This window comes from Notothenia coriiceps, unplaced genomic scaffold (assembly GCF_000735185.1).
Source record: "Notothenia coriiceps isolate Sejong01 unplaced genomic scaffold, NC01 NC01_scaffold00009245, whole genome shotgun sequence".
Taxonomy (NCBI): domain Eukaryota; kingdom Metazoa; phylum Chordata; class Actinopteri; order Perciformes; family Nototheniidae; genus Notothenia; species Notothenia coriiceps.
In genome coordinates this window covers 933498-945489 of record NW_011341946.1, presented here as the reverse complement: position 1 = coordinate 945489, position 11992 = coordinate 933498, and the positions used below count along the sequence as shown (strand labels likewise).

The 11992-nt window shown below is 43.1% G+C and overlaps 1 protein-coding gene across 1 annotated transcript in view; it reads left to right on the top strand.

Moving 5' to 3' along the window:
* The window catches only part of LOC104945191 (forkhead box protein P2-like), a gene marked incomplete at its 5' end in the record, with an annotated part of 16117 nt that extends 6747 nt beyond the window's left edge, over positions 1-9370 (top strand). Inside the window, 6 exon segments of the mRNA XM_010770822.1 lie at positions 2209-2330; positions 2543-2612; positions 3436-3744; positions 4443-4458; positions 5752-5831; positions 5834-9370. Of these exon segments, the coding sequence (XP_010769124.1) occupies positions 2209-2330; positions 2543-2612; positions 3436-3744; positions 4443-4458; positions 5752-5831; positions 5834-5881 (645 nt within the window).
* Between the last annotated feature and the right edge of the window lie 2622 nt (positions 9371-11992).

Sequence of the window (11992 nt, the reverse complement as noted above, 5' to 3'; positions counted from 1 at the left end):
CCGCCCCCTCTACGTAGCCCCCACCCTTCACCTCGCTGGAGTCAAAAAACCAGAAGAAAGCACATATTTACCCAAAGATTAGCACTCTCTCTCCCCTTTCTTCCTCTTATTTATTTTGTCCGCCTTTTCTATTTGAAAGGGGAAAAAAAATCACGCTGCCTCGGATATCGTTTTTCTAATTTGCCGCAATTAATAGCGGAGGCTTGCCGAGGAGAGGAGAGGGCTGTGAGGCACTAATTATACAGCAGCCACTCCATCATCAGCACCTTTTGTTAAAACAGACACCCCACCTCCTACTCCTGAAACCACCTTCTCTCGCATATCATTGGTTAATTAGGAAAGAAAGATGGCTGTTAACCAGCTCTCAGCTGCGCGCGGGGGAAGGCCTCGTGTCCACATAAAGTGTGTCTAAAAGAGGGGTTAAGGGTGTGGAACTAAAGCAGGGGGGAAAGTGAGAATTGGCCTGTCATGGAGGTAGCACTCTTTATTTACCCACACAAAGGGGCCCATTTGTATATCTGTCCGTGCAACTTTATTGTCCTGTCTGCCTGCACAAAGATGGTGAAAAATGTCTTCCCCGCAGCACACTTCGTTTGAACCAGAAGTGTGTCTGCCGGCTGATAAAGAAAGCCCCCGCTGAGCGCCAGTGTTTTTATCCCGTGGCCCCTGCCCGTCGTTCGTTAGCCGCCTTTAGCCTTTGTGGCTGCACTGGAGGGAAGCCTGGCCCAGCCGCTCATCAGCATGCAAGACGTGGCACAGCACTAGATTTAGCAAAAGTGAATTAATTTGGATTTGGGATGCAAATGAGCACATGGGCGTGTGATCACCAATTCAGGAGGGCACGCGAAAAAGCTCGGTACCCTTTTCCAGTTTGTTAGGTACAGTGAGGTTTTGCTGTGTGATAATGTTATGACAAGATGTGTTCTCAGAGGCAGAAAAACAACTTTGGTTTAAATGTTTTTCTGTATTTCCTGAAAAAAACTGATTTAATAGCAATGATATCACAATGACATTTAAAAAATCTAGTCTGCCGGCCACACATAATAACCAATGTGATCTATTTACATCCACAATCCCCTTTGTAAGCATTAGTGGGATGATCAGCGCTGGGCTTGTCATTTGATTAACAGAGAGAATTTGTTTTTTTTATAGCGAAAAGAAAGAAATGAAAGGTAGTTTAATATCTCAGCGTCTTCTCATCAGCTCAAAAGAAGGATCTACCCCCCCCATCCCACTTTCCCCTCTCTCTTTCTCCCTCACCCAGAAGCTTATTAGTTCTAACTATATAGCATGCATAATAAAACTGCTCATTTGCTCATTAATATTAAAATTATCATATTCAGAGCCATGGGCATTAAGATCAATCAAATCCTGGGATTTTCAGGTCAGATGCGAGATCTGCTTATGAGTTTTTTTTTTTTTTTGAAGCCCTTCTTCTTGGAGAAAGAGCAGTACACACCGAGAGAAGGGACATGATAAATATGAGAAGCAGGGATATTAAAGCCTAGGTTATTATGTGTAGACTCTGATGCATGTTTTAATTACGGTCATATGGTGGAATTAATAAAATAGGGCTTTTTCTCTTATTTTGCCACTAATGAAAACACCTTACGGTAACATTATGAAAGATATATCATGTTTTAATTTAAACACAGCTTTGATAATACATTGAAAAGATAATTGTGTCATGTAAGCGTGTATGCAACGCCACATTTGACAGGATATTTGGACATATAGATGTCAGATACCTTAATCTTCCTCACTCTTACATGCACACACCCTTTCCTGACGCAGGGGCCTCCTGATGAGTGTCTTTTTATTCTTGCGATACTGTCATCTTTAAAGCGACGTGTCCATTAAGAGAAATGCTTTTCTGGAGCCGAAAGGGTTACTGACATCACCATTATCAAGGCCGGCATTACCACTTCTGTCACCACCATAAGCCATTCGCTATGCTGATTACCTCCTTTTAGCCTACTTACTCTGATTGATATGTACTGTGTGCAGGACTTGTAAGAGCATTCGCTCTCACTCAATTTTTACTAATTAAATCAATGGTGCGTGAATGTTAAGAATTTCTTCAAAATGCCAGAAAAAAATCAATTTCCCAGCCTTCTTTCTTTCTTTCTTTCTTTCTTGACGGTTAATGAATGAATATGATTAGGTTTTACCTCCTCCCTCTGACCTGCGTGTCATGTCTCTCTGCAGAACGCTGTGCGCCACAACCTCAGTCTGCACAAGTGCTTTGTGCGTGTGGAGAACGTGAAGGGGGCGGTGTGGACGGTGGACGAGATGGAGTACCAGAAACGCAGGTCGCAGAAGATCACAGGGTACGTTCTGTCACCTCCCCTTAGATCCAGATCTGAAGGTCAACCACATCAAGAGGAAATCAAAAAGCTTCAATTCTGTCCTCTTTGAAACAGTCCTCTGTGTCTGTTATGTACAGTATAGTCTTCCTGCTATGCAATTTGTTTCAATATTTCATATATTTTCAGCTGAAATTGATTATGTACGTTTATTCTCTTTCCTCTCATGTCTCCAGGAGCCCGTCACTTGTTAAGAACCTGCCCTGCAGTCTCGGCTATGGATCGGCGCTAAACGCCAGTTTACAGGTACGAACCTGTGACTCACCGGCTGCCTGTTTATTTGACTGACAGGCCGGAGTGCTGCCTGACTGATGAGTGACTGAATGAGCGTGGTTGCGGTGAACAATAGGGCCCTACATTAGCACATATCAGAGGAAGTCTTTTTTCCTAACTCAGGTTTCTGTAATCTCTCCCGCCTCCCTCTCCCCTCCTGTCAGACTCACTCGGCCCCCCTGTGGTCGAGTCAGGAAGCAGCTCTCCTTCTTTCTCCTCTTTCCTCCTCCTTTCAGCTGTGGCAGCCACTCCAGATTGATAGTGGCATGTGCGAATGCAAGGGCATGTGCATTAATATTTATCTAAGCTGTCATAAATGATTTGGCTTCATAGTGTACGCCGGCGAGGTGCTCATGGCGAAAACTTTAAAAATGTAATCACTGTATATAACTTTAATGCGCGGCAGGCGAAAGTGTCAGGAGTTTTTATTATTTTTGAGGTAAAGTTTTGGGGGACTTTTTTTTTAATAGCCACTCCACACAAGGGCATATACATGGCAGCTGGGGGGAGGGAGTTGTCAGCAAGGTGTCACAGTGGGGGACATAGCTGAATAAAAAACTTCAGCATGAGACAATCTGTGTTTAATCATTTATATGTTAAATCTCACTCTCTCACCTGCTACATGTTCCCCTTGTATCACTCTTCCTCTCACACTCGTCCTCCCTCCTTACACTCTTGGACTCTTCTAGCACTTTTGACATGGTTACGCCCTCCTGTCTTCCCTCATCTAACATTCCCTCATCGTCCCAATAACTACCTGCCTTTGAATCCTCACTATCTCCCTCCCCTCCTGCAGGCTGCCCTGGCAGAGACCTCCCTGCCCCTGCTGGGGACCCCCGGCCTCATGAACAGCGGCTCCACGGGCCCCATGGGAGGCAGCTGCCACGGCCTCCTCGGCGGAGACCCCTCCATGCTGATGGGCGGGTGTCAAGGACTTTTGGGCGGAAGCCCACCAGGACTTTTGGGCGGCAGCCCCCCAGGTATGCTGGGCTGCAGCCCCCCCACCCTGCTGCAGTCCGCCCATGAGGGACTCAACGGGCTTTACGACCACCTGGACACCAACGGACACGGCAGCCCCGGATACTCCCCCCCAGTACACATGTGAGTCCCCACACTCTACAAATACTGTATACGATGCAGTACATATATGAAAATCACATCATAATTCGGGCTCATTTTTGTTCTGTTTCTCACACACAAAAAATATAATTTGGTCTAAATATTATTAGATTTTTGGTTAAATGTCAAGAGAAAATAAGAACTCATTATGCTTTAAACTCAGCACCCCTCCCTGCTCACTCACTGCGGTGTTTGAGAGATAATTGTGTCACATCACATTTCTTATGAAACCTCTCTGAGAATGCGAGCACATGTTCCCCCCCCCCTCCTCCTGCACTGAATCCACTCGATGTCCTCGTGCCCTTTGTTAGTTTAATTGCCTGATAGTTAACCCACAGTACCAGAGTGTTCCTCTGTATGCCATGACCCCGGGGCAAGGTTCAGTTTCCTGTGTGAGTCCTATCACAGCCACCCCCCCCCCCCTCCGGTCTCTGCTGTGCTAATTTCAATGGCACCGTGCTAATACCTGAGGAGAGCCTGACGTTTGGGATAACAGTTAGTTCTTAGTCTATGAATAGGCTCTATTACACATCCATCTTTAATTACACCACTGTGTGCATTATAAGGGTTTAGCTTCCATATTTTATGCAAGACTGTTCCTATTAATAATGAGCTAGTGTAATTACTTTAAAAAAAATCCCTCCTTTTCCCATCTCTGTTTTAATGGAGCTGAGAGAGAAAGAGAGTGTTTTTAGGAAATGTCTGAGACTGTGATGTCGCACAGGTCTGAAAGCAGCATGCAGGGAAACACACACACACACACACACACACACACACACACTCTGAGACAAACAGAAGTTACACATTAGGGATTCTCAGCCACTGTCCATCACAGCTCATGTTGCAAAGTCAGGCTAACCACTCCCGTAATGGAGAAAGGATGCACTCGGGCTCCATGAAGTGAGTCTGTAGAGTGTTTGGTTAGTTCTTAGGCGTCCATACGTTAATCTGTACGGACGTGTTTACCCCGCTCTTAAATGGGGTGTGAAGTGGAGCAAATGTGCCCGGCTCCAGACAGAGTAGCACTCCCTCAGGTCATTCAACTTTTAGTAACCGGACAGCATTGACTTTCCCTTTTCCTGCTCCTTTCTCTCCTCTCTGGCCCTGACACTGACATGAGTGGCTGTTGAGGATGAGTCCCCCCCNTTACAGTAAGACGTGAGCATGTGGCTCAATTAGCGTCTCGGCAAACAACATGCTTTTACTCCACTAAGATAATGCATGTCACGGCCTGTTATGTGCCATCTTTGACACTACAAAATTATTTATCTTGTGGCACCAACACCACCATTTCTTAGTACTCCATGGAAATCCTCTGTCTCTTTACTCTCTATTATTCTACAGCTGTAGTAATTAGCATGCTATTTATAAATGACCAGTGAGTTCAAAAAAGTGCAATCTAAAGGTCACCTATTATGCAAATGCGCTTTTTCATGTCTTCTCCATCAACATGTGTCCCCTTGTAGTAAATTGAGATTCTAAAATAATTCAGGAAAAAAGCATTCTCTCTCTTTTTGTCCTGCATCCATTTCTATAAAAACTGGTCTGAAAATGAGCTGATCACATTTTGGCCCCTTTATGATGTCATAAGGATTTTTTGCTTGTGTAACCATTAGCCAATCAAGCAACCAAGGGGTTTTTTTTTTTTTGTTTTTTTTTTTTTTTTTTTTTTTTTTTGAAAGTCACCTGGGAATCTCCTCTAGAGAAACATCTGTTTTTTTAACCAAGTTCTCAGAGGGCGTGGGTGAAGGGCTCCTTATTTTCATCTAAAGAACAGACGAGAATCAGCACTTTTGAAACCAGGGCTGAAACAGAGGGATTATGGTAATGCTGAAAATGATCTGTTGTGGTGTTTGATCCAAACACTTGTTATATATCTGAGACCTATAATTATATTATGAAAAACCAGTACTTATAATGGGAGGACCTTTGAATCCAAATCATAACATTTATGTTGCCTTGTTCATCAGTTGGCCATCAGATTCACGTGAAGGAGAGCCGCTCAACATGGACGACGAGACTGTCCGATGTCCACTGGTGACGGACAGCCAAAATCACAGTCCAGAGCTGGACGGACGACGCGGGAGCTGGAGAAGGGATACTTATCAGAGGACCCGGAGTGACTAGGATAGCCGTTTTTCTGGCCGAGTAGCCCTCCGCGCGCCGCCGCGACTGGTTGCTCGCCACGACAGACTGCCTTTGGACATAGAGTAACGGAAACCACTCGCACAGTTCTCTGCGTGGGGTCTCGTCTGAGCTTTATTGAGCCGATGGCAGTCCGGATGGGAGACTGGTCCAAAGGAACTCTTTTGGCGCGGGCCTTTGGAACGGGGACAAGACAGGCATGAGATGGGTGTCTGATAGAAAGAGAGAATTCGATTAGAGAGTGCGTGGGCCACGTACGAGTACAAAGGAGGATGACTCAAGGATACTGGGAGAAAAAAAAACAAATCAGTGTTCCGTTGAAAAAGCTAGCGCCTAGTTTATACGGCCAAAACAGAAGACGGTTTGATGGTTTGTGGAATAACCCCCCCCCCCCGCCGTAGTAGTTGTTCATGTCTAGAGACGATTGCTGGTTCAATTCAACTTGTTGCTCTGTTTTCATTTGCACAGGAGTAGTCTCAGAAATCCGTGTCACTGCCTGTATGTTGCTACTATTATGAATAACAGTATATTATTTTTAGCTTCTTTTTCTTTTAACCATGGTTAATTTCAAAATCTGACACCACCAACTGTAAATGCCATTCCCTGAATCACACCGGAAATAACGGAAAACTGCGGATCCAAGACTGTTGTTGCAGCTGTCCAAAAAAAAAAAAGAGAAAAAAAAAAAGTTGGCTTCCAGTCTATTATCTGTTTGTGGTTAAAAGTAAAAAAAACTGGAAATTAAGTTGGGGTAAAATTACTAGTTTGTATAAAGCACCATTTACAAAACAGATGCATTTCCGCATAATTTCCCTCTTGCTGTCCTCTTTACCTCCTCGTTCTAAAGCTTTGTCTACCTGCAAACAGTCACAGGCAACAGCTAGAAACCAAAGCCAACACTAGCAATGGCCAATAGCTTATAAACAGAAGCCACCAAACTCCTCTTGGTCCGTCTTCTGCGACTTTAAACTAGTACAAAGAGAAGCTTTCGTTCCGCAAACTACCTTCGAATAACCTCTGGGATTGTTTCATTTAGCCCGATACAAAGATGATCACGAGACAGAAAGAGAGAGGGGGGAATAAATGCTGATTTTGATGTGTAATTTGATTCATAGAGCATCCACGTTGGAGATTTTCTGCCAGAAATACTGTAGCTAAAAAAAAGGTGATGCGATGTTGGTGACCGGTAGAGAGCAGCTAACTGTAAAAGTGGATCATGACCAAAACAAAACATTTGTGTATTCAATGGAAGTGCAGAAACATTGTGTTGTTGTGAAGTTTCTTTCCCTTTTTGTTACGCATTACACTTTTTGTTTTTTATTTCCATGATTTTTTTCTAACCTGGTGAATTTGTAATGTTCTAAGTGGGACTGTCAAAATAATGTCACGTCTTATTTCCGTGGCGGTTTTCCGAGGCCGCGTCGAAAAACTGAAAACATCGCTAACCAAACATGAAAAATATCTAGTGAAGCCAAATAAGTCATAATTTCAAGTTGATAGGAAATGGCTTGGTTACCATGTGAAAGCAAATAATAATAGCCATTGCAGAAAAGGATATCTAAGGTGAAGGTGGTATTTGCTTTAACGTCATCGAATACCCATCGTGTGGTTCATAGCTTCTAAACTATATAGATACACCTGGTGTCGGCACTGATGTACTCTGTATGGGTAACCAGCTTTTTATAACACACTTGGTATTTATAGAGACTAAAGAAATATAGTGCATCCCGTCATTTCCCTCACAGTCATCTAGAAAAGTGTTGTTGCTTTAAAGGTCATTTCTGTTTTCAGTAAACCAAAGTTACACAAAGTTCTGCCTCCTCTTGTACGGGATAAAGAAATGCTAAACCAACCACACACACACACACCCTGTCAGAGCCTAGCATACATGTGCGCGGACACACACACACACACACACACGCAGATCCTGAGCTTTTGGTCTGCCCACCTCCTCGTTGGGTCCGGCTGCAGAGGATGCTGTCAGAGAACCAGCGAGTGGCTTTGCATTGTGCTGTAATGACCAAAATGGAAACACTGTGCATAGTTTGTTTTCAAGTGTTGCGCCGAGCCCAGGGATTGGCTGTAAGAGCTTAACACGCTGACACGTGCAGTACTCTACAAACACGCAGCATGTAAAGTACACACACACACACACACATGCCAGTACCACGTCAAGAGGGCCCAGGAACAAAGCTTATCCCTTCAATACTTTAGCTGGAGACAACAAAACGAGTTGAAGACGACGTTCTTAATAATCTTACCACACCAAATAAAAAGGACGCTGCGTCTTTAAAAAAAAAAAAAAAAGACAAAAAAAGGGTTCTCCCACTTACCCAAAAAGGCTTTCTAAAAGCTTCTACCTCTGCACAACAAAAATTCAGAACAATTATGACAGATTGCACGAGTTATTAGAGCGCCACAAGAGCTGTTACACTTTGCTTGTCTCATAGGACGTGGCTCAAACCAACGTTTACATTCCCTGCGTCAAGATATGGAAGATTTGCATTGTAATAGGTTGTCCTCAAACATTTGTAGAATGATAATGTATAGATTACCTGTAAGGGAATATTGTGTTTTAAAAATGCATGTCTAAAAATCATTTGGTGGACTGGAAACAAGAACCAATAAAAATAATATAATAAAAATCATCGGGACGATGGCCTAAATGTACAATGCATAGGAGTGCGTTACCTCAGATATACTGTTTTGGGAGGGATGAAACCTGTCAGCCACAGAATGCATATTACCTGTAGATTTGCATGGGTTTTGTATAAATTAAGTAAAAAAAATGTCTAAAATAGTTGCTTGCACATAATACCAGAAAGACCTCCAGAACTGCGATCTGCTCCTCCACTAGATTTTAGGATTGTCTGGATTTTCTGGGTTGATTTTGTCTGTATTTTGATAACTGTGCATACTTATGTAAAAAAATGTTGGTGGACCCATAAATTTACCAGACTTTTTTCTAAGAGGAAAAAAAATCTCAGTGTTTCTTTTCTGACTTACCTGAATTTTTACTGTTTCTCTCTCATTGCTCGCTAAGAATAGCAAACCTGCTTTTTCTGCATCTGCTTTGCGTAGCTGTAAGGCTTAACCTAATGTGTGTATTTATTGCTTGTACCTCTGTGCATACTTTATGAAGCATTATGTCTGGCAGTTGAGTCATGTATCCTTTCTACTGCTATCCTTCTCTAATAATTGGGAATATGATCCCCCTATGTATACAGTAAATTGGGACTGTAGCAAACATATGTTTATGTAATTGGTGAAAACTTTTATGTTTTTCTTTCATTTCCTTTCGAGATTCAACTACTTTTTTTGATACTCTTCATTACTGTGTACTGTGTCCATACGTTAAAGGTTCTCTGACATTAGAAGGTCATGGTTGAGAATTGTAACAGACGTTATTATTTTCTGTATTCATGGCATTTCACTGCTGAATAAAATAAAGGACCAAAACTTGGAATTTGAAAAGCAACTGTCTACCTCCAGCATCAGAGAGTACCCTTCTTTCCCTCCACTGTTACACATACATTCTACAAAGGCACAGCCGTGAAAAACTAGCACACTTTTAACGTTTCAGGAGCTTCAGAGATGTGAAAGGAAAAAAAACAATTAAAGTTTAATGTATATGTTACAAGGCTTTGTTCCAGCTTCCAGCACCTAGAGTCTTGTTTAGAAGAGCGGGACGAGGCACCGCGTTGCCCGCCCCTCTGGACCTGTAATGGGTTTAGCCTTTGTATGATTCAAGCCCACTGCTTTCATGTAGCACGAGCGTGTCCCAGTATACACTGCTGTGTACCTCTGAAAGGCTTTTGTCAGGAACGGCTTCATTTTCTGGGCTACATACTGCAAAAGTGGTTTTGGCGCACACCACATTGTTAAGTCTGTTGTCATGCAAAAAATATCGGCCTTATTAACATCAGGGCTCTGCGTCATGTAGGGAAAGAAAAATATTTCATCAGACCTCCTCCATTTTCCATCCGTCAAGACGGCAGTTTCCTCTTGACACTTCAAAAGAAAGAGAAAAAACGGCTCTTAGCCTTTCGATGGATGGATGTTGACGCTATGACAGGCCGTGTGGCTAAATCAACTCCAGCAGGCCTACCACACCTTGTCGGTCATGGAGCAGCCGCACACTGACACCCTCATTGAGATTCAAACTACATCTACCATGACCAATAGGTTGCCCATTAGCTCGTCTGTATGCCGAGAGCCGTCTACACGTTCCAAAGGCTGCTCTGGGACACCGTGGGACCCTTTGAATCATGTCCGCTGGTCATTTAATCGTAACGCTGATGCATGTTCTTTTTCCTTACCATATGATGTCCCATGAGAGGTCAGAACAACAGTGTTTTTCATAAAGGCACACAGACACATTCTCTTTCCTCCCCCCCCAATGACAGTCCCAGGCATCAGCCATGGCAGGCTCCTGTTATCTCCTCAGCAATGGCGTTCCAGAGCATTAGATAGCTCGCGAGGCACTCTACTTTCGTGCTATTTATGCACTTGGAAGTGTTTGTGAATTCAAGTGAGGGATCGCATACGGAGCGCAACAAGGGCCGCTGTGTACTACACAACATCAGAGGGAGCTCCGACATTAAAGTGTGAGAGCGCCTGCTATAGACCCTTCTTTCAAAGGCCATGAAATAATAATGGGTTGTGGTTAGAGAGGTATCCGTGAGTCACACTGGCTGCTTTTCATAAAGTGGAGTTATTTACAGTACGATGAATAAAAGAAAGGGTAGCTGGTGGTGCAAGCCTTTTCCACATGAATGGCGGAGGGAAAAGAAGTCCCTTTAATATACAGTGGCAGAGCAGTATATGAGAGGCTGGGAAACAGAATGCACCGACATTCAAGTTTATTTATTGGGGGGGTTTTATGAAGCAATAGTTAAACATTTTCTGAAATATGTTTATTCACATCGAGACTGTCATGGTTTTGAGTTTGCCTTCTTTTACTTATAATTATTTTGCTTGTGTTTTAACTCTTTTCAGACCAGGCCACTCCAATTTATTGCCAGTAGATTAACTCCACCTGTTCCTCCTCTCCACTCACCTGCTCATCATTCCATAATCAATTCCTTAGTATACAAACGGTCCATTTTCACCTGTCTGCTCAACCGAGACCAACCCAGTCTCACGGCATTTCTTGTTATAGTCACGACATTTAATCTATTGATTCATGTTCACCAATCTAGCCTGATTTGAAAAAATACAGATTTCAGTATTCTGAGGCTCTGAGCCCCATTTATTTTCCTCACAGACGGCAAAAAAAGTCAGACATTATTCGATTTAAAAATAAAAACAATAATCGTGGCTTGATATTGAGTAAGAACCATAGACTGTATAAAGAACATGTTTTTATGAACCCCACAGCTTCCGGTCTTCCAAGACCCGACCGGACAAAAAGACATGTTGCAGGCATGAAACATACTACCAATAGAAATACATTGCTTTTAAAATTGTTCTGGGGGAACTCGTGTTGGTGAACACGAATCAATGTCGAGTCAATGTCGTGACTATAACACGAAATGCCGTGAGACTGGGTTGGTCTGCTGCCTGATTGTCTTCAAGCCACGTGCCGTAGCTTTCCAGCATTTTGTACCTTAGCCTGAGCCTTAGTCTGTGTTTTGACCTTTGTCTGTTCTTCCCCCGGACTTTGATTTTCCTAGCCTTTTGTTGAGATTGTTGAGAAGCTGCAGCCAGGAAACTACTTCTAAAGAGGGGTAAACAACTACTGTAGCTAAATTAGTGGGAAGATTCCCTCAGTTTGGAATGAAGACTGGCTAGATGCTATGCTACGCTAAGCTAACTACTGTAGCTGCCGGTTGAAGCTTCATATGTGCTGCAAAGACATGAGACTGGTAGGGGAGAGTGGGATAAGTTGAGCCATTTTTTAGTTATGCTGTCCTCTAAGCAAGGAGAAATGACACATAGTAAAAATGTGAACACACACCTATAATTCAGGATGTCTCCTATCAATGGCAATGATAATAATTAATATTTGATCAAGGGCAGTGAAAATATTACTTCTTTAAAAAAAAAGAGTCTTGTGGCTCAACTTGCCCCAGGGTAAGTTGATCCAG